We start from the raw sequence: 23,804 nt of genomic DNA, 5'->3' as shown, positions 1-23,804 counted from the left end.
ATGTCGGCCACCTCCGTGTTCCCCATGTGTGTGCGAGCGAGCCGGGGCCTCCTGAGGCTCCGGAGCGGGCCCGCGGCTGCCTCCTCCCCGGCTCTGGTGGACGTTATCCGGACACTCTCCACGGACAAGCCGCCGCCGGCAGCGGGCGGTGCGACGGGCGGACTGGCTCAGGCGATCCTCCAGGAGAGGCTCCAGCAGCAGCAGCAGAGTCAGGTGGGAGCGCTCGATGTGAGGGCCGGGGCTGAGGGGGCGAGACGGGGCTGAGGGGGGCGAGACGGGGCTGACGGGGCCGAGACGGGGCTGAGGGGCGAGACGGGGCTGAGGGGCCGAGACGGGGCCGAGACGTGGCTGAGGGGCCGAGACGGGGCTGGGGACATGCAGACATCAAGACTGGAGTTAATATAATAACGAGATAAACGAGTAAATACATACAGGTATTAATAAATATGTAAATAAAGAAAGACATGTCTGGGTACATGCAGACATCAAGACTGGAATTAGTACAATAACGAGATAAATGACTAAATAAATACAGGTATTAATAAACTAACAAATGCAGAAATAAATACAGGTATTAATAAATAAACAAATGCAGGCATAAAGACTGTAATCAATATAATTACGAGATAAATGAGTCAATAAATACAGGTATTCATAAACTAACAAATGCAGAAATAAATACAGGTATTTATTAATAAATAAATAAATGTGTAAATAAATAAATGAGTCAATAAATATAGGAATGAATAAATGCAGACATAAATACAGGTATTAATAAATAAACAAATGCAGGAATAAAAACAGGTATTAATAAATAAACAAATGCAGACATAAATACAGGTATTATTAAATAAACAAATGCAGACATCAAGACTGCAGTTAGTACAATAACGAGATAAATGAGTAAATACATACAGGAATAAATATATAAACAAATGTATTAATAAATACAGGAATTAATATATTCATAAATAAATGAGTAAATAAATACAGGAATAAATATATAAACAAATTAAGGAATAAAGACAGGAATTAATATAATTACGAAACAAATACAGGTATTGTATTTATTGACTATTATTGTATTTATTGTACGATTGACTGCTAAAGCTGCTGCCCCTGCGACCCGGATAAGAGGTTGAAGATGAGATGACGTACAGGTATTAATAAATAAACATATGCTGAAATACATACAGGAATTAATATGATTCAGAAATAAATGTTTAAATAAATACAGGAATAAAGGAATAAATGACTAGATGCAGAAATAAATGTTTACATAAATGCAGGAATAAAACAAATGCAGAAATGAATAACAATAAGAACTAAATATGTAAATAAATACAGAAAATAAATGCTGTAATACATTAATAAATGCACAACTAAATACACGAATACATGAATACATGCTGGAATAAATAAATGCCCATTAAATAGAAAAATGCATGAATAAATATATATTATATATTTATATATATATATTCATAATATATAATGAATATATATATATGTATTCATGCATTTATACATTTAATACATATATTGATGCATTTATGTGTTTATTTATTGAGTTATTTATGCATTTATATATTTGATTCTTTATTTATTGATGCATTTTATATGTAATACATATGTTTATGCATTCATGTGTTTATTTATTTAGTTATTGATGCATTTATATATTTAATACTACATTCATTGATGCATTCATGTGTTTATTGATCCGTGCATGTTGGCGGGGTTAGCTGGTGGGCCTTAACCCCGCCCGGCTGAGCTGCCTCCGTGCACCAAACCGAGCCCTCTCCTGTTGACAGTTGCTGCTAAAAGCTCCTTTAAACCTGAATATTTACCCCGGTGAACATGAACACACGCCCCGCGTTCATCCAGAGAGTCCGCGCCACCTGCCGCGGTGACTGTCCGCCCCTCAAACCGCACACCTCGGCTTCTTTTCCCGTGTTTCTCTGAATGAATGAACCGGGGAACTGGGAAGCTAACAGGTTAGCCGGCTAACGTTAGCTAACAGGCTAGCCGGCTAACGTTAGCTAACAGGTTAGCCGGCTAACGTTAGCATCAGCGTCAGTTCACCGGGACCGGTGAGTTCAGTGTCTCTCTGTAACTCCTGTCAGTTTACCGGGTGTTACCGGAGCACAGTCAACACCTTTACCGACAACATAACCGGTTAAAGCCCGTGTGTTGTGGTCCTGTGGTTAGCTAAGACAGTTAGCATGTAGTTAGCATCAGTTCCCCCTTCTCTCAGCTGTTGGATGAAGGTGGACAGAGTCAAGGTGTGTTTGGTTTGAAGGTCAGGACACAGCGTTCGAGTTCTGCCGGGGGTTTAGCATCATGTTGAGGTGATTTAGCATCTATTTTTAGTCATTTTGCATCTTTTTGTGGTGGTTTTGCATCTATTTTTAGTCATTTTGCATCTTTTTGTGCTGGTTTTGCATCTATTTTTAGTCATTTTGCATCATTCTGTGGTGGTTTTGCATCTGTTTTTAGTCATTTTGCATCTTTTTGTGGTGGTTTTGCATCAATTTTTTAGTCATTTTGCATCTTTTTGTGGTGGTTTTGCATCTATTTTTAGTCATTTAGCATCTTTTTGTGGTGCTTTTGCATCTATTTTTAGTCATTTTGCATCTTTTTGTGATGGTTTTGCATCTATTTTGTTGATTTTGCATCTTTTTTCAGTCATTTTGTATCTTTTTCAGATTGTTTTGCATCTTTTTGTGGTGGTTTTGCATCTATTTTTAGTCATTTGGAATCTTTTTGTGGTGGTTTTGCATCTATTTTGAGTCATTTTGCATCTATTTAGTTGATTTTGCTTTTTTTTTTAGTCATTTTGCATCTTTTTTAGGTGGATTTAATCTCTTTCAGTCATTTTAATAAGTGGTTAAAGCCTGTGTGTTGTGGTCCTGTGGTTAGCTAAGACAGTTAGCATCAGTATCTCCTCTCTGCAGACGTTCACCCTGAACAAAGCTGCAGCAGCTGTTGGATGAATGTGAACAGAGTCAAGGTTTGTTTGGTGTGAAGGTCAGGACAGACTGTGCCCCCCCCCCCCCGTCCTCCTGCACTTATCAAACACACCCAGAAACCCTCATCAGCAGCCTCCTGCTTTAGGTTTTTACCCAAGATTTCAGCCAGTTTGTTTCCAAAGTTCCAATATTGCAAACCAAAGCAATAACTTTAGTCCTCCTGCTGCTGTTTCTGTGATCGTGTTGCTTGTTTAGATGAATCGGACGTCGTATTGATAAATTTCTCTGGACCCATGAATTTAACTAACTCTAACATTCATGCGCTGGCCTACTTTTGTGTCCTTCGTTAGCTGAACTCCTAGATATTTGATTTCTGACAATGGTTTTGCATCTATTTTTAGGGCGCACTCACACTGTGCCTCTGTACCGTTCCCAAACACGTGCCCTTCCGTACCGCGTCTAGGAGCGGCACGCTTGCCGTCCACGGCCCGTTTGGGAGAGGTGGGCTTTAGTAAAGCACGTTTGCACGTGTACGAGCACGAGCGTGCGCACGTGTACGAGCACGAGGCCTACGGCGGTTCTGAGGTCATTTCCTGTGCGCCTGTTGGGACGTAGAAAAAAGAAGGAGGGACCATGCACAGACATCTAAAACTGTGTGTGTGTGTGTGTGTGTGTGTGCAGGGGCAGCCTCCTCCTCCTGAAGGAGGCGAGGGGGAGAAGGAGGGAGAACATGCGGAGGACAAGAAGACGAAGGAGAACACCGCCTACGCCAAGAAGATGGTGCTGCGGCTGGCCGGGCTCATGGGGCTGGGCGGAGCGGTCGGCGTCGTCTACCTGTTCGGTGAGCACGGGAACCACACACACACACACACACACACACACACACACACACACACACACACACACACACACACACACACTCTCTGTTTATTTCTGACGCTCTAGTACGTTTCCTTCATGTTTGTTTTTGTGTTTCTCTCTTTTCTCAGGCACCAATTCAGTGGACGAGCAAGGAAACATGGTGAGTGCTCCTGACACACACACACACACACACACACACACACAATGCACTTATTATTAGACGGTTTTCTTTGTGGTCATTTTACGTCCATTTGTAATTGTTTTGCATCTATTTTTAGTCATTTTGCATCTTTTTGTGCTGGTTTTGCATCTATTTTTAGTCATTTTGCATCTATTTTGAGTGGTTTTGCATCTCTTTGTGTTGGCGGTCGGCACGGAGACCGCTCAGGCTCAAATGGGGACGCTCCCGTTGCGTCGGCACACTTTCGGCACGTCACGTTTTTCCCATCGCTTTTCCTTTTTGATGTGCGGCGGCGCTTTGCTCACGTCTCAGGGGAGGAGATGCTCTTCCTATTGTAAAAGGACACACTTCACACCTCACACACACTCGGCAGGCGGCTGTGTGAGGTGTGAAGTGTGTCCCCCGTCTGCCCGGAGGCGTGAGCGTGGGCAGACGAGGGAGGCACGGGAAAGGAAGGAGCACACTTATCTCGCCTCCCTTTTGTTGGGAGGCTGCAGCAGCACACGCCGCTCTGAAACTTCAAAGGGCGCCATCATCCCGCCTCCTCACACTGACGACCTCCACTTCCAGCCCCGACGAGCCCCGAGCAGCCCGAACATCCTCCCACTCTCACTCTTTATCCTCTATTTATTATCCTGTTCTCACAATGACCATGAAAATGTGTTTCTTTAGGCATTTAGCATCTTTTTGTGGTGGTTTTGCATCTTTTTGTGGTGGTTTTTCATCTATTTTTAGTCATTTTGCATCTTTTTGTGGTGGTTTTGCATCTATTTTTAGTCATTTTGCATCTTTTTGTGCTGGTTTTGCATCTATTTTTAGTCATTTTGCATCTTTTTGTGGTGGTTTTGCATCAATTTTTAGTCATTTTGTATCTTTTTGTGGTGGTTTTGCATCTATTTTTAGTCATTTTGCATCTTTTTGTGCTGGTTTAGCATCTATTTTTAGTCATTTTGCATCTTTTTGTGGTGGTTTTGCATCTATTTTTAGTCATTTTGCATCTTTTTGTGCTGGTTTAGCATCTATTTTTAGTCATTTTGCATCTTTTTGTGCTGGTTTTGCATCTATTTTTATTTAGCTTATTTATTGTTTGTTTATTATTTGTTTGTTTGTTTGTTGTCGTTTTGATCGTCTGTGTTCAGAGTTCTTTCACATGCACCTCTGTGTCCTGACCACCGGGTGGAGACAAACACTGAGGAGAGCTGCGTCTGCTCCTCCATTTCTTCTCTCTCTCTCTCTCCCTCTCTCCCCCTCTCTCTCTCTCTCTCTCTCTCTCTCTTCCTCTCCCTCTCTCTCTCTCTCTCTCATAATAACTTATTAATCCTTCAGTTGTTTATTTGTATGAAAGCGTCTCGTGTTTAAATCGTCACAATCACAACCTCGCTCTGGTCGTCCTGATGATGATTCATTGATGATCAAACAGCTGTTTTGAGCTCAGATGTTTAATGTGTCTCTTCTCTCTTTGTCTCTCTGACAGATTCCAGATGAGTTCGACAGAGGTGAGTCTGAACTTTATTATCATTGTTATTATTATTATTATTATTGTTATTATTCATGTTTAAAGTCGTGGGTCACACGTGTTGTATTTGATTATTTTATGTCAAACCTTCTAAAACACTTCTGTCGTCTTCAAGATTCTGATTTATTTCATAAATTAATATATAATATATAAAAAGACCCATTTTCATCAATGATTTCCCACATTTACCAAGTAAAAACACAATTATATATTGTTTTAATTAGTTTATATCTAAATGACCTCACTGTGTCCATGAAAAACATTTTTATTTAAAGCAAACTTTGAAATCAATCTATAAAGAAAACACTGTATACTGTTAGTTTTACATATATGTATATATATATTGTTATAAAATGTAAAATATTGTCGTGTTTTTGCGTTAAAGCGTTAACGTTGCGACTTATATTCAGTAAAATAACGTGTTTGTTTTCACTGTGTTTCTGTAAAAAGACTAAAACGACGACACACAGAGTCTGTAATCTGCATTTTCACTCTAAAGCACCAGGAGACGTGTTCGTACCCACGCACCAGTGTGTGTCCTGCACAGATGAGACCGTGTGTGTGTGTGTGTGTGTGTGTCCTGCACAGATGTGTGCGTGTGCGTGCGTGCGTGCGTGCGTGCGTGCGTGCGTGCGTGCGTGTCCTGCACAGATGAGACCTCCTCTGTCTTTTATTAGAACATGTGTGTTTTTATTGACTCCCTGGCAGCGACACCAGTGTGTGTGTGTTGATGACAGTGTGTGTGTGTTGATGTCGGTGTGTGTGTGTTTGAATGATGGATTGCTCCGCAGAGCCTCGGTGGCACTGCCAACTGCAGCCGCCCATATGCCCCTGTCCCATCATTCATCCCCCGCCTCTGAACAACCATCTGACCACACACACACACACACACACACACACACACACACACACACACACACACACACACACACACACACACACACACACACACACACACACACACACACACACGCTTTGTTTGCATTCTGGTGATTTTCCAGAGACTAACGCCACCTGAGCGTCGCCTCTTTCCCGATAACGAGACGTGTTAATGTTCACGCGTAGATCCGTAAAGTTTGATTCCGGTGTAAAATCGTCCTGCGGTCTCTTTCGGCACTCACGCTCTTCAGGCGGCTAAAATGACGACATACGGAGCCTGTACTCTGCATTTTCACTCTCAGAGAACCACTAAATGTGTTCCTACTGACGGACCAGTGTGTGCGGATGTGGATCAGTGGAGAGTGGGTCGTCCTCCATTCAAGAGAAAGGTGGTTCGATCCCCAGCTCCCCCCGGTACGCATGTCGAAGGGTCCTTTGGCAAGACACTGGACCCGAATTGTGTGAATGATTAGATGAGATGGTCTGAAGATGTGAATGTGACAAGTGGTGAGCAGTCAGACGACTAGAAAGGCGCTTTACCAATTTCCTGTAACAACTATTAACGGAGACATCCTGCGAGTGGCTAACAGTGATTAGCTCTGGGCAGCACGATGAAGGCATTCAAAGGTCTTCTTTAACCACTAAGGCCCCCCTCCCACTGTGCCTCCGTCCCGTGCCCCGTGCTTTAGGGTCCTTGTCCCCCCTCCAGGCCCGTTTGTACTCACACTACCTGGGCCTCGGAGAATGCTTCTTGCTGCCTATACGTCATCACGGCGTAACACGTCACACGCATTGATGACGTCATGGCGATGCGTGGCTTTGTTTCCAGATCTTTCCGTAGACCTCGGAGTTTTTGTGCGTCACTTCATCAATAACCCCGGCCTGTGTCTGCCGCCTCCTCCTGAACGCATCCGCCCTAAAACGCTCCCTGAGGTCCAGTTTGGCCTCTCCTGAATACAAACCTCCAGCTCTCCGTCCTCCGTCTGTGTCTGTAACTTTACGACCGTCTGTCCATCTGTCTGCGTCCTCCAGAGCCAGTTTAGACCACTAAAGGAGACGGTTAAGTTTAGACGACTAAAGGAGACGGTTAAGTTTAGTCTCTAAAGGAGACGGTTAAGTTTAGTCACTAAAGGAGACGGTTAAGTTAAGACACTAAAGGTGACGGTTAAGTTTAGTCTCTAAAGGAGACGGTTAAGTTTAGACACTAAAGGAGACGGTTAAGTTTAGTCTCTAAAGGAGACGGTTAAGTTTAGTCTCTAAAGGAGACGGTTAAGTTTAGTCTCTAAAGGAGACGGTTAAGTTTAGTCTCTAAAGGTGACGGTTAAGTTTAGTCTCTAAAGGAGACGGTTAAGTTTAGACGACTAAAGGAGACGGTTAAGTTTAGTGAATGAGGACACGCTTGCACACGTCCAGGAGGGGACGGGCGGATGCACAGAATGATGGATGAACAGAAGGAGGGGACGTGGGCGGCGGCGCGACTGGGGCCTCTGGGAGCACCGAGTATTGACGAAGAGATTATTGATATCAGCAGGCGATCAATTCATTCAACAGGAGGGTTCTGTCCCTCACACACACACACACACACACACACACACACACACACAGTATGGACGGTTTCAGGCATCAGTAAACACCGTTACACACCAACCTCCTGCACTTTAGTTCATTCTGACACACACACACACACACACACACACACACACACACACACACACACACACACACACAGAGAGAGGTGCTGCTGCAGAGGTTTGCTGTTATTTTCAGCAGCATTAGTGGTTAAAAAAGACCTTTGAATGCCTTCACCGTGCTCATCACTGAAAGCACAAACGAAAGCCGACAGAGGGCGCAAATGTGTAATAAAACCGAAGGCGAACGCCAACATGGCCGCCATTCTCCGCAGGTGTAACGGTTGATTTGTCACTGCTGCATCGAGGGTTCGAGTCCCGCTCTTTGTCGTGTGTTTCTCTCACTTTTCACCTCAAATGAAAGAAAAAACAAAACAAAGAATGTGTTTCTTTGATGTAAACGAACATTTTGCTTTGTAATATCATGACATTTTCTGATTCCTGATAATGTTTGATAGTCACATGGTCATGATGTCAGCGTACGATGTCCCCACGTGGCTCTGACGGAGCGGCGATGACTGATAGTGATTTGTGGTGATTGTGCGCTGACGTGTCCGCGGTTCAGATCTAAACGCCGCTCTGCACGTTGACCTCAGGGCCAATTATTCCCCCGCCAGCTTAGGGACCGGGGTAAGAGTTCACAGCCCCTCTGGGAGACGGATAATCTGCTCCTTCATCTCCTTCATTTTCTCCTCCTCCGTCCCTCCGTCCCTCCTCCTCCTCTGGGAGCAGCAGACGGTGGGCGGAGGGGAGGATGATGGAGGGATGGACGGAGGGATGGGTCCTGTGGGACTTGTTGGGCTACAGACTCTGTTTGTCGCGTGCCAAGTGGCGGCATTCATGGGCTTGATGCAGAGGAGCGTCGGATACCATAGCAACCGGGGAATGACGCCTCGTCTGAACACATACACGCACGCACGCACACACACACACACACACACACACACACAGCCAACAATCATCTGTCACACTCTTCTGTGTGTTTTCTCTCTTTCTTCTTTTACACTGGTGATGTTGTTGATGTGCTGATTTTGTCGTCACCGTGGTTACGTTACTTTGAGGAAAAAACATTTTAAGGCGCAACATGCAAACAGGCGCAACACACAAACAGAACTAGGCTCAACACGCAAACGGACCCAACACACAAACGGGCGCGACGCGCAAACAGAGCAGGGCGCGACACGCAAACAGAGCAGGGCGCAACACGCAAACACAACGGGGCGCAACACACAAACAGGGGCAACGCGCAAACGGACACGACACGCAAACAGAACGGGGCGCGACACGCAAACATAACGGGGCGCGACACACAAACAGGGGCAACACGCAAACGGACACAACACGCAAACAGAACGGGGCGCAACAAACACAAACGACGCGACACGCAAACGGACCCAACACGCAAACGGGCGCTCCCCGGCGTTTGTCACCGGGACGAAAACAAACGATGGAGGGAGGAGGAGGTGGAGGAAGAGGAGGAGAAGCAGATGCTGAGCCTGACCACTGCTTTTGTTTGGGTCGGAGGCCCCTCCATCCATCTCTCCACACCTCCATCTTCACCTCTTTCTTCACCCCTCGTTCCCTCTATCCTTCTCCTCTTACTCCTCATGTTTTTCCTCCTCTTCTCCTTCTTCCCTCTCCTCGTCCTCTTCTGTTCCTCTTCTAAAACACACGAAGTATTTGAAGATACTCCAGGAATTGACGCCACAGTACGTAAAGATACAGACGTAGGCGCTGACGGACTCCTTATATGAGGAACGTTGGACAGATTTGACTCAACGCTCACGACGGTTGAGTCTAAAATCCTCAGACTTTGATAATTAAGAGCTTCTGACGCCGTGAAAGAGTGAACATGAATATGAATCATGTTCAGCTTCCTCCGCTCAGGATGACAAACATTCCTCCGACCTGTCGTCCTGTTCATCCTCCCATCATCCAATCTGGGGCTCCCCTCCCCCCGTCCTCCCCCTCCTCTCCTCCTCCCCCCTTTAATTAACATAATAAAAGCTTAATCTGTCCCCCTCCAAACACACACCGCAGAGGACAACACTGCACACACACACACACACAGACACACACACACTGCACACACACACACACACACACACACCGCAGAGGAAAACACTGCACACACACACACACACGCTCGGTTTTCCCATTATAGGGTGTGTTTGGTTGACTTCCCAGGGGAGAGTTTACTCACCAGCCACGCTTACACTGTGCACCAGTGTGTGCGTGTGTGTGTGTGAGCACCCGTGTGTGTGTTTGTGTGTGTGTGTGTGTGTGTGTGTGTGTGTAACATCCTCTTCATATCACCCCCACTTCAAAACAAGTGTCCCAGTATAGAAAATCTGGGTGTAAATGAACAAGCGATCGCCCTCGATCCTCTAAACTCCTCCATAACGCAAAGAGTTCGCTCTACATGTGGTCAGTTTGCACGGTAACCGCGGTAACCTGCCGTTAGAAACATTACGGCCTCATGTTTTATAAGGAAGTCGGAAGATTGTGAGAAAAATATCGTAATATGTTGAGATAAAAAGTTGGATGATTGTGAGAAGGCTAGCACCGCCCCGGCAAACTCCGAGTCGTTCATACTGAAGTGGCTCCACCTCGCTGTCACAGAAGTGCGCTCTCAGCCTGCAGAAGCGTCCGGTCGTGAAGCTCGCCAGTCGTTGCAAAGAACTCCTTCCGCATGGTTCGAAATCTTGGAGGCGCACCTCTCGCTGCTCAGACCCTGGGAGCGCATCGGGCAACGTCAGCGTCCACACCGCGCCTCCCTCCCTCCCGTTACGTTCGTAATGACGTCATCTCGTTATGTGGCGTCCGGTGCAAACTGGTTGAGGCGTTATATCCTTCTTCCATGTCGCCAGAGCACGGTGTAATGTTGGAAGATTTTGACAAAAGAGACACACACACACACACACACGTGGAGGCGTCAGCGCGTCATCACAGCAGGACTGTGGCAGATGGCTTCTGCTTCCTGCTTCAGCACGCTGCTATGAACTCTGGGGTATTGAGTCCCCTGGGAGCAGAGCATGCTAGCTTCGGCGTGTGTGTTTAGAGAGAGGGATGCATGCCCACGTGTGTGTCAGAGTGTGTGTGTGTGTGTGTGTGTGTGTGTGTGTGTGTGTGCTATTGCGCTCCTGTTTGCAGTAATGAGCCCGCGGCCCCGTGGGAACCAGAGTCTTTATTATTATTAGTCATTACCACGTTGACAGCTGGAGGTGTCATTAGCAGGACTCGGCTAGCTCGTCTTATCGGCGCCGCCATCAGCGGGTCGTGTCTCGCCTTCATTGATCCGTTCTCATCTAAAGCGTCGCGGCGTCCTCCCGACCAATCACAGCGTGTCCACTTTCACTCAGGGTTCCTACGCCGTGAGTCATTTTATGTCACTTCCTAAAACTAAATATATGAATATCTAACTTTACTAACGCGACACAGTCGACCTGCAGATGAAATGAAGCTAGTAGAGCTGCTGGGGAACGGTGTTACCATGGTTACCGCTCCCCCGTGCAACTGAGATTCTCATTTATTTCAATTTTTCCGGACGTGTCGTCCACATTTAATGTCACATTTTGAGAAATAAAGTCGGAAGATTGAGAGAAAAATGTCTAAAAGTCTACATTTTATTTATGATTCATCTCATTGTTTGATTTATTTACTTATTTATTTCTTGTTTTCCTTGAGACTCTCTTAAACGTCTCTTGACCAGTTTTCTTTCTGTGTTGTTTCCTCTCAGATCCTCCCGTCCTCCAGCAGTTGAAAAGAACCTTCAAATACTTCCAGGACTACAGACAGGTGAGTCAGACTGAGTCTAAGAGAGCCCTCCCACTGTGCCTCCGTCCCGTGCTTTAGGGTCCTTGTCCCCCCCTCCAGCCCCGTTTGTACTCACACTACCTGGGCCTCGGAGAATGCTTCTTGCTGCCTATACGTCATCACGCCGTAACACGTCACACGCATTGATGACGTCATGGCGATGCGTGGCTTTGTTTCCAGATCTTTCCGTAGACCTCGGAGTTTTTGTGCGTCTTGTCGCCTGTTTTTGAATCTTTTCATCACAAAAAAAGATAAGCCTGAATTTGGTCATAGATTTTGCATCTTTTCGTGGTGGTTCTGTTTCACATTCACGTGTTTTCTTTGATCCTGCTGTGGCTCGGAGCCACTTTGTCTCTTTCAGTTTTTCACCGCTGACGTGTTTCAAAAACACCTTTCAGAGATGAGGAAGTCGGCCCATGTGAAAAACTTCCCAGGGTCCTGGTCGATACTTAAATCTGAGAGATACTTTCTGTTCAGGGAAAAATCTGCTGAAAAGCCCAAACAGGAACAAGGGACATGCCCGGTGTGAAATCTCCGCAGTTAACACATTAGAAATGTTTTTAACACGGCGTGCTGCAGAAAAACCCTGATGTGACTCCTGCTCCCCCCACCGTCACGTCTGACTCAAACCATCTCTGTTTACGCTGAAGAGATTAAAGTGTGTGTTCCTGTTTTTAAGCTTTTACATCTTCAAACTCTAATTCTCTCCGAACACACGTTTCACTTTGTTTTCTTTTGCTGCTTTTTGTACCGGGAAGTCCGAGGCCTGAGAGCAGCGCTGAAATAATGAGCTGATGAATCGATCCACAGAGATTTAATCAGTAACGGTTCAGATGTTACATGAATCATTTAAGGTTTTTAAAACATAAACAGGAGGAATATGTTCTAGTTACAGCTTCTCAAACGCGAGGATTGGCTGCTTTTCTTCACTGTGACGTAACTTTCTCTTGGTTTTGGCCTCATGGTCGCACTCCCACTGTGCCTCCGTACCGTGCCCCAGCACGCTTCATGGGTAAAGTGTCACCAGTGTGAGTGCAACCGTACCACGTCTAGGAGCGGCACGCTTGCTGTCCACGGCCCGTTTGGGAGAGGTGGGCTTTAGTAAAGCACGTTTGCACGTGTACGAGCACGAGCGTGCGCACGTGTACGAGCACGAGGCCTACGGAGGTTCTGAGGTCATTTCCTGTGCGTCTGTTGGGACGTAGAAAAAAGAAGGAGGGACCATGCGCGGACATTTCAAACAATGGCGGTGAAAGGTTCACGTTGGTGTGATGCGGAGGTGGAGTGTTTACTGCAGATTTGGTCGATGAAAAGATTCAAAAACAGTCGACAAGACGCACAAAAACTCTGAGGTCTACGGAAAGATCTGGAAACAAAGCCACGCATCGCCATGACGTCATCAATGCGTGTGACGTGTTACGGCGTGATGACGTATAGGCAGCAAGAAGCATTCTCCGAGGCCCAGGTAGTGTGAGTACAAACGGGCCTGGAGGGGGGGACAAGGACCCTAAAGCACGGGGCACGGGACGGTGGCACAGTGGGAGGGCGCCCTAAATAACACATTTGATGTCTGAATGAAATTCTTTTTATTAAAGTAAAGAAGAAAAACACCAACAGCAAAGCTTTCAACGCTAGGTTTGTGGTTCCTTTTGATTAATTTGTGTGTGTGTATGTTTGTTTGTGTGTGTGCGTGTGTGTGTGTGTGTGTGTGTGTGTGATGTCACCTCCAGATGATCATCGAGCCGACGAGCCCGAAGCTTCTGCCCGACCCGCTGAAGGAGCCGTACTACCAGCCTCCGTACACTCTGGTGCTGGAGCTCACCGACGTCCTGCTGCACCCGGAGTGGTCGGTACGTCGCCTCACACACACACACACACACACACTCTTGTTCGGTATAAGACTGAAGCACAGGTAACTATACCTGCATGACGCACCTCCAACAGTGCTGAATAGGTCGGGTTGGCTGCACGGTCATCAGCCGTGAGCTGCTCTTCTCAGATGTGTCGCTCCATTATCCCCGGAGCATCTCTGGGTGGTGGAGCAGCAGCAGGGACGTCCAACCCCAGGATCCTTGCCTTCCCCGTGCCTTGTCCTTTCCTCTGAGCCAGATCCAGAAGCTCTCTTCTTCCGCTCGCTCTTAGAGCCGTCCTGAGTGCGGAGCCAGTGCCCCCAAAAGTCCTCAGGAGCTGCTGGGTGGAGGCACCGGTGAAGCCTCTGCACCCGACTTCCACTGGGAAGGTTGGAGCTGTCCCCCCTGCTGGGACGCACAAAGCCGCCAGCCCAGCGTACCTCTCCTTTTCCCTCTCACAGGCCGCCTCCATTCCGTCTTCCCATGGTACAGTTGTGTATAAAATATAACCTGGGATGGTTTAACTCATTTCTCTCCACCACATTTAAAAGAAATCCAGAATAAAAGAGGAAACGACGGCTCGATTGTGATTAGATTTTGATTTTGAGCCGTGGATTTTCTGTGTCTGGGCTGCATGAATCTGTCCCGGGCTGCCTCGTGGCGTTTAAAGCGAGCTAGCGTTGTGGATTCTGGTTCATTTAACAGCGTCAGCAGGTGAGAGAGTGACTGCAGTTCACGTAACGGCCACCGGCGTCGCTATTTACACGGGTTCTCTGAAACGAAACGAAAGGAGTTCAGGTGAAGTTAAGTGTTAATGGTTTTCTTGGACAGGTGGAGGATACGGAGAGTGTGTAGGAGGTGTGTCCCACCACCTGTCGACACACACACACACACACACGCACACACACACACACACACACACACACACACACGGTTCACCTACCTGACAGGTGTGCAGCAGCTGTAACTCGACACCTGCCGCTTGTTCAAACAGAAAACACACACGAGTAGCTTCACCTTTCCTCCTGTCACAGAAACACGAACGCACTCACGCACTCACGCACACACACACACACACACACACACACAGTAACTGCTGTAACTGTCGGATAACTATGCAAAAACATCCATATTTTTGATCTGTTTACTTGATATGACACAGAAGTGTTGTACATAGTTGTTTTACAATATGTTTTGTGTCTAGACAAAATGTAAAAGATGCAAAATGAGTAAAAATAGATGCAAAACCAGCACAAAAAGATGCAAAATGAGTAAAAATAGATGCAAAACCAGCACAAAAAGATGCAAAATGAGTAAAAATAGATGCAAAACCAGCACAAAAAGATGCAAAATGAGTAAAAATAGATGCAAAACCACCACAAAAAGATGCAAAATGACTAAAAATAGATGCAAAACCACCACAAAAAGATGCAAAATGACTAAAAATAGATGCAAAACCACCACAAAAAGATGCGAAATGACTAAAAATAGATGCAAAACCACCACAAAAAGATGCAAAATGACTAAAAATAGATGCAAAACCACCACAAAAGATGCAAAATGACTTAAAATAGATGCAAAACCAGCACAAAAAGATGCAAAATGACTAAAAATAGATGCAAAACCACCACAAAAAGATGCAAAATGACTAAAAATAGATGGAAAACCACCACAAAAAGACACATTGATCAGATATTCCCGGTCCTTTGCAGCTTTGACAGTTGTCTTTTCTTTTTTTTGGCTCCAGTTGTCGACAGGTTGGCGGTTTAAGAAGCGACCGGGCATCGACTACCTGTTCCAGCAGCTCGCACCGCTCTATGAGATCGTCATCTTCACCGCAGAGACCGGCATGGTGAGACACACACACACACACACACACACACACTCACTCACTAATGCCTGTGTTTATCACTAAATACGCCCTCAGAGGCTTCACTGTCATGCTGATGGGCTCAGATCAGCCGCCTCGCTGTCGTTTACCGTCGTCAGGAGCAGAACGCCGTCTGAGAGTCACCGTTTGAGTCGTTTCAATAACAAAAAACAGTCTGATGAGCTGTCTGTGCTGTAACTTTAGAGTCGCTGGAGGTCAAACTGACTTTAATCACACACAAGTTTTATTACAAACGTCCAAGCTGGAGCCTGTTAGCTTAGCTTAGCTTAGCTTAGCACAAAGACTGGAAACAGGGGGGACTGCTAGCCTAGCCCGTTCACTCATCAACACGTTAAATCCTGTTTGTTTCATTGTAGAAACACACGTTTTGTGTCAGAAGATTCCAAATGAATAGCAGTTGGTTGTTGTTGTTGATGTTGTTGTTTACTCGTGGTCACAGTCCTGCTGCTGTTTCTGCTCTGGCCTTTGAGATGCTAACAGAGTCGTCAGTCGTCTCTCCGCTCTGTTCAGTTTGTGTCTCGACATGTTTACACTCGTCTGAGGGCCAAACACACACACACACACACACACACACACACACACACACACACACACACACACACACACACACACACACACACACACACACACACACACACACAGTCAAACCCGTCCTGAGATGCGTGAGTGTCTGAGCCACGGCTAGCTCACGTCTCAAGAACCATTGAGAAAGTGGACGCTGTCTCAGTGTTTGTTCCTCTGCTCTTTCCCTTCTTTTCTGGGGGAGATGTTAGTAAAGACCCTCTAGACGTGTTGAGGTAAACGCGTCATACTGAGGCGTCAACAGATGCTGCGTAACACCCTTTCAAAATATGATTTCCTGTCCGAGCCTCGTATTTCTCCAACGCTACAGTGCCGTGTTATCTTTTTGTTCTTTAAAAACGACGTAATTGACCTTTGACCTCTTTCTTCTGGATGAAAAAGAGCTGATCCTGATCGTTCACATGCTCGGACGTTGTTTCTGTTTTGTTTCAACGGAGCGTTTGGACCCGGAAATCTTATTTTGAAAGGGTGTTACGTCAGACTGAACAGACGTATAGACGAATATAGAGACACTTTTTTTACTTTTTTACAGCCAGAAATCATTAATAAAAGTACTCCTATAACTAACTTGTCTGACTAGAAGAAACTTTAAATTGTTATTTAAATGCTTTTATTTTGAATTAGCGGTGAAATCAGGAAATGTTTTAGTTTTCATCAGCAGCAAGTGAACACGACTCTGTTGAGTTGAACTTAGTTTGCTACAGGAACAGAAATAAAGAGACTTTAAGTCAAAACTGTAAAACGCTTCGTGATTCCAGGTGTGTGGGTTAAAGTGTGTTATGGCTGATTTTCTGTGTGTGTGTGTGTTTTTGTGTGTGTGTGTGTGTGTGTGTTTTTGTGTGTGTGTGTGTGTGTGCAGACGGCGTATCCTCTGATCGACAGCATCGACCCTCAGGGTTTCGTCATGTATCGTCTCTTCAGGGACGCAACACACTACATGGAGGGGCACCATGTAAAGGTACGGTGTGTGTGTGTGTGTGTGTGTCTGTGTGTGTCTGTGTGTGTGGGTGTGTGTGCGTGGGTATTTGTGCGTGCGTGTGTGTGAAGACAAATATTAGCACTAAAACATGTTTTCTCAAACAATTGGGGTTATTTTGCCTGGAATTGAACACACAATGCTACTTTCCATTAGCTTGTTAATGTTAATCCCCATTAGCTTTAGCATTAAGCTAACAGACTTCTGTGATGCTACTTCTAATTAGCTTGTTGATGGTAATGTCCATTATGTTTTAGCATTAAGCTAATGGACTTTTGCAATGTTCATTTCCATTAGCTTGTTTATGATAATACCCATTAGCTTTAGCATTGAGCTAGCAGACTTCTGTGATGCTACTTTCGATTAGCTTGTTACTGTTAATCCCCATTATGGTTTAGCATTAAGCTAACAGACTTTTGCGATGCTAATTTCCATTAGCCTGTTAACTGTAATTCCCATTGTGTGTTAGCATGGAGCTAGATAACTTTTTTTAAATTACATTTTTATTGTAAATCCAAAACAATGATACAAATAAACAGTAACATCTAACGGTCAAAGCATTTGGTTGTAGCACTGATGCTAACTAGCCTATGTTAGTTAGTCCTTGTGAGGGTGAGGCTGCGATGCTAATTTTTAACGTGTTAGCATTGAGCTTTTTCCCTCTCTGGTTGACGTAGCGCGCTAAAACACTCCTTTGACCTGCTGATACACACAGCGATGGACTTTTACCAACATTAACACGTCGTTGCGTGATGATATCGTCCAAACTTCACTCACATTCCTCCAGAGGATTCGTCTCAAACAGCAGCTTCGCTAGTTTTCCTCATGAATCCACATCTGAGACTCGAGGAAACACCTGTAAACACACGGGCCGGCGGCGTGAACCCCCGCGTCCTCTCTGCAGAGCCGCCTTCTGCTGCAGACATTGATTTCTCCTCCTCACAATAGACCTCCCTCCTCCCCTCTCAGGCCTCATTAACCTCCAGCCTCCTCCCCTCTTCCTTCCTCTCTCACCCTCCTTCCTTCCTCTTCCTTCCCTCTCATTCCTTCTGCTCCCTCCTTCGTGTTCCTCCCCTCCCTCCTCTTCTCCTTCTGTCTCCCTCCAACTGTCATCTGTGGGGTTTTTCTCTTTATTGACGGGCAGTCTGGAGGTTGTAAGGAGCTGGTTAACCTACTTCCCAGGAGGAAGACACACTTATCATCTCATCTCCATAACGCCAAGACAGCCGGTGGATGCAACAGATGCTAAGAGAGAGTTATGAATGCCCCACACGCCGAGGGAGAGTTCGAACGCTGCGTGTGTCGAGGGAAAGTCAGGAAATGTTGTTTTGTGGATGCGCATTTTCTGCCGTCTGTGAGATTATAATCCAAACACTGTCAAATGCACTTAAGCCTAATCTGTGTCAAGGCTTGATGCTAACACCACCCCCGCCCCCCACCCAAGGGGCACACGTTGTTTATGTCGAGCGCGTAAAGACGTTTGGGGGATCCATGAAAATGAACCAAATATGTGTTTATCTTCATAACGGGACACGAGATGATGTTTATACACAGACTGATTTAATTAGTTTGAATGCACTCGTAGCTCCGCCCCTAGGTTTTGTTTCTATGACGACGACTTTGTTAGCATGGCGGCTACACAGCTAACAACAAGCTGTCGACAAACTACCGCCCGCTTCCATGCACGGCAGTAACCGGAGTTTTTCCGGCTCTCCTCGTTCACACGAGTGTCGATCAGTGCATCTCTAATTTAAAGGTAAAACTTCTTGTTGCTGTTGTTTTGGCGCCATAAATGTCTTTAAATGGACGTAAAATGATAATAAATAGATGCTAAATGTCTTATAATATACAGAAAATGACTAAACATGGACATAAAATGACTGAATAGATGAAAAATAACTATAAAATGATTATAAATATAAGCAGCAGTGTGTAAAGACGTTTGGGGGCTCCATGAAAATGAACCAAATATGTGTTTTTCCTTCATAACGAGACACGAGAAGACGTTTATACACAGACTGATTTAGTTAGTTTGAATGCACTCGTAGCTCCGCCCCTAGGTTTTGTTTCTATGACGACGGCATTAATGTTAGCATGGCGGCTACACAGCTAACGTTCTCCTCGTCCACATGAGCGTGGAAGAAAGTGGAAGTAACTGCGGAGCTCTGGTCTGAGCGCGTCCTTCTCTTCACGCCGACCTTTTGTCAAAATCACGGAGAACACGGACGACTTTAGGAACGAACGAGGACAGAAACGGGTCTTCTTGGTAGGGGCGTTGGTCTCCATGGTGACATTGGTCTCCGTGGTGACGTTGGTCTCCATGTGACGTTGGTCTCCACGGTGACGTCCTCAGTGGTTTAAAGGTCAAACTTGTGTTGTTGCTTCCTGATCTTTTCTCTTTCCGGGTCAAAAACCAACGCAGCAAAGTGGGAGGGGCCGTTAGAACCTACTGAGCACGTGCAGACGCGTGACCCCACCTGGAGTGGGAGGGGCCGTTAGAACCCACTGAGCACGTGCAGACGCGTGACCCCACCTGGAGTGGGAGGGGCCGTTAGACCCTACTGAGCATGTGCAGACGCGTGACCCCACCTGGAGTGGGAGGGGCCGTTAGAACCCACTGAGCACGTGCAGACGCGTGACCCCACCTGGAGTGGGAGGGGCCGTTAGACCCTACTGAGCATGTGCAGACGCGTGACCCCACCTGGAGTGGGAGGGGCCGTTAGACCCTACTGAGCATGTGCAGACGCGTGACCCCACCTGGAGTGGGAGGGGCCGTTAGACCCTACTGAGCATGTGCAGACCTGTGACCCCACCTGGAGTGGGAGGGGCCGTTAGAACCTACTGAGCATGTGCAGACGCGTGACCCCACCTGGAGTGGGAGGGGCCGTTAGACCCTACTGAGCATGTGCAGACGCCTGACCCCACCTGGAGTGGGAGGGGCCGTTAGACCCTACTGAGCATGTGCAGACGCCTGACCCCACCTGGAGTGGGAGGGGTCGTTAGACCCTACTGAGCACGTGCAGACGCCTGACCCCACCTGGAGTGGGAGGGGCCGTTAGACCCTACTGAGCACGTGCAGACGCCTGACCCCACCTGGAGTGGGAGGGGCCGTTAGACCCTACTGAGCACGTGCAGACGCCTGTGGGGGACTCAGTGTGTAGAGACGTCCGCGCTTTGAGGATCTTCTCCCACTTGTTTTATTCTCTTTTGTCTGATATTGTTTGAGAAACGCTGTGACAGCATTAATTCCCCCTGAGCCTCTCTGTGTTGACCCTCTCATAAACCAACACGCAGCCATTGTTTGCTGCCCTGCATCTGAGCGGCAGACGTCTTATTGTCTGTTGGCTGTCGGATTAACTGTCCTCCTCCGGACGTACTTGTTTTCTATCACTCGGGCCGGCTCTCCGCGCAGAGTCCACCGTCAGGAGGTCAAACTCTCGTGTTTACGCTCGTTGTTCGAGAAAATACAACTGTTGTGACTCAGCGACTCCCGTCAACGCACGCAGGTGTGTCTACACAAGTATACACTCACAGGTACATGCACACACAGGTATACACACACAGGTATATGCGTAGATGTCGCATTTACGTTGCATTTCATTGGAGCGATACGTCAACGTGGCGGCCATCTTGCTCAGGGCAGCGGCGTCTCCTCGTGTACCCCTTTAGAGGGCCGGTTCAGAGCCGGTGCCTAATCCTGAACCAGCTATTTATAATTATTTTACATCTATTCAGTCATTTTATGTCCATTTTTAGTCATTTTGCATCTATTTATAGTTATTTGATGTCCATTTTGAGTCATTTTATGTATATTTTAAGACATTTTGCAACTATTTATAGTTATTTTACATCTACTTATACTTATTTTCATCTATTTATAGTCATTTATGTCCATTTTTAGTCATTTTGCTTATATTTATAGTCATGTTATAGTTATTTTGCATTTATAAATCGTCATTTTACGTCCATTTAAAGACATTTACGGCGCCAAAAACAACAGCAAACACACAAGTTTTACATTTAAACCACTGAGGACGTCACTATGGAGACTAAGGTCACGTTACCAAGGAGACCCGTTTCAGAAAGACCTATTCAGTCCAGCTGAACGTTGGCAGAGCGCCACCTGCTGTACCGGAGGAGGCGTTACTTGAACCGCCTCGCACCAACCCGGTTACTGACTGAACCTGTGACAGAGCATGACCACGTTACTGTCACTGTAAACGCTCCACCTCCAACTTCAGTGTCCACTTCTTTTGTACGTGTACGTCCCGCTCGCCGTCGGACCAGAGCTCACAGCGTCCATGTTTTTATGGCGTGTTTCAGAGAATATCACGCTTTCATGGTTATTCACGAGTGTATCCAGCTCTTTTATACATCAGGGGGTGAAAGGTTCACACCGCTGTGATGCTTAAGACGTGTGAAACTGCTGCAGATACACACACACACACACACACACACACACACACACACACACACACACACTCAGACACACTTTGGGGGGCTGGGCAGCAGATGAGCGTGGTGATAGAGACAACGAGCAGCGTCCCTCTCCATCTGTCTCACACACACTAATAGTCACCAGCTGGGGCTACCAGAGAAAGTTTGTGTGTGTGTGTGTGTGTGTGTGTGTGTGTTAATTTGAATATTGAGGCTTAATAAGATAATAAAGTATTTGATTAGGCCTTAAAAAGGTCAACAGCAGCTTCTGTGTGTGAGGAGGAGGGATTAAAACAAAGTGTTGTGTGTGTGTGTGTGTGTGTGTGTGTGTGTGTGTGTGTGTGTGTGTGTGTGTGTGCAGGACGTGTCGTGTCTCAACAGGGACACCAGTAAGGTGATCGTGGTGGACTGTAAGCGGGAGGCGTTCAGCCTGCAGCCCTTTAACGGCATGGCTCTGAAGAAGTGGGACGGGAACTCTGAGGACCGGACGCTCTACGACCTCGCCAACTTCCTCAAGAGTAAGACGCCACACGAGGCGTTCAGGGCCCTGCCTCTGCTCAGGAGACTAGACACACAGGAGACTTATTAGTAGTAGTAAAATTATTATTGTATTTTTTTATTATTGTTTGTTTATTTTTTATTAATTATATTTATTCATCTCCCCTCTCTCCTCCTCTCTTCTTTCTCTTCCTCTCTCTCCTCCTCTCTTCTTCTCCTCCTCCTCTCTTCCTCTCTCTCGCCTCTCTTCTTCTCCTCCTCCTCTTTTCCGCTCTCCTCTCTCCTCCTCTCTTTCTCATCTCTCTCTCGCCTCTCCTCCTCTCCTGTTCTTCCTCTCTTCCTCTTCCTCTCTCCTCCTCTTCCTCTCCTCCTCTTCCTCTCCTCTTCCTCTCTTCTCTCCCTCTCTTCTCCTCTCCTCCTCTCCTCTCCTCTTCCTCTCCTCCTCTTCCTCTCTTCTCTCCCTCTCTTCTCCTCTCCTCCTCCTCTTCCTCTCTTCTCTCCTCCTCTTCCTCTCCTCCTCTTCCTCTCTTCTCTCCCTCTCTTCTCCTCTCCTCCTCTCCTCTTCCTCTCCTCCTCTTCCTCTCCTCTTCCTCCTCTCTTCCTCTCCGCAGCCATCGCTCTGAGTGGCGTGGACGACGTGCGCTCGGTGTTGGAGAACTACGCTCTGGAGGACGACCCCATCGAGGCCTTCAAACGCCGTCAGGCTCAGCTGGCGCAGGTCGGAGCAGAAACGCTTGTTTAGTCCTGACGTTTGTTTGTTGTTGTTGTTTGTCGTCGTCTCACGGCCTCTCCCTCCGTCCGTCTGTCCGTCAGGAGGAGGAGCAGCGTCTGGCCGAGCTCTCGCAGCAGAAGAAGCAGGGGCTGTCCCTCGGCTCCATCGCCTCGCGGTTCTGGCGCTCCAAACAGCAGTGAGCCCCGCCCCCCTCTCACACTTCCACCAATCGCAGCCCGGCTCGCCATCTGCGTGGAGGGGAGGGGGAGACCTGCGTCACTGCGGCTGAGCGGCTCCCGTCTCAGCGAGCGGGTCTGCGGTGCCGGGACATTGGTCGACCTCTGCACCAATGAGAGAGGCACTTCCTGTTGTTTTGGAGGCGGGGCGGCGGCGGCCCCCTCCCTTTGGTCATCCGGATGCGTATCAAGCTGCCGATTGGTTTAAAACAACAACAACAACAAAAAGAAATAAAAACAAGAGACAGAGGATCCAGGTCAGGATGAACTCAGGCGGTTCGGAGGCTGGTCTGAGATCAGCGCCGCGGCCGCCACTCCAGCTGTGGTCGGCCCCGCCCCTCTCACAGGATCTGACCTGAGATCGGCGGCGCTCTGTCCCGTTACCACGCCTTCAGAATGTGTATTTAATTTTATTTTCTATTCCTCTGTGTGTGTCTGACGGGCTGCTGGAGACCCTGTTCAAATAATGAACATTGTTTATAAGAAATAAAGATAAACAGTAAATAGCGTTCTTAAGAGTTTATTTAATATGTCAGGCCGTCCGGCGCCGGTGGCGAGGACGAGGACGGGTCGACGCAGCGGCCTTGGGGCCACAGTGAAGACAGGAAACGCTGCTGAAACGAAGAATTAAAGTCTCCTCGTCTTTTAGTTTTATTAGTTTAAAGGATCCTTTTCCTGATTCGTCCCGTTACGCTTTTCCGTAATCGGCCTCGAACACTTAATGGCGCTTGATTCATCGTGGACGACAGACGGCAGGCGTCGCCGACCC

The 23,804-nt window shown here is 46.9% G+C and overlaps 1 protein-coding gene across 1 annotated transcript; it reads left to right on the top strand.

The window, feature by feature from the left end:
* On the top strand, positions 1–23,523 carry timm50 (translocase of inner mitochondrial membrane 50 homolog; the record flags this gene model as incomplete). The annotated part of the gene is made up of 11 exons (XM_083913422.1): positions 1–213; positions 3,654–3,813; positions 3,962–3,993; positions 5,489–5,510; positions 11,777–11,835; positions 13,584–13,703; positions 15,451–15,555; positions 17,036–17,134; positions 21,951–22,107; positions 22,699–22,805; positions 22,901–23,523. 11 exons carry the CDS (start codon positions 1–3, stop codon positions 22,997–22,999), a joined length of 1,173 nt encoding a protein of 390 aa, XP_083769548.1. The 3' UTR covers positions 23,000–23,523.
* Between the last annotated feature and the right edge of the window lie 281 nt (positions 23,524–23,804).

This window comes from Echiichthys vipera (genome assembly GCF_963691815.1).
Source record: "Echiichthys vipera genome assembly, chromosome: 5".
Lineage (NCBI taxonomy): Eukaryota > Metazoa > Chordata > Actinopteri > Perciformes > Trachinidae > Echiichthys > Echiichthys vipera.
The sequence above is the reverse complement of the archived record's forward strand: the minus strand, read 5'-3'. Positions and strand labels throughout refer to the sequence as shown.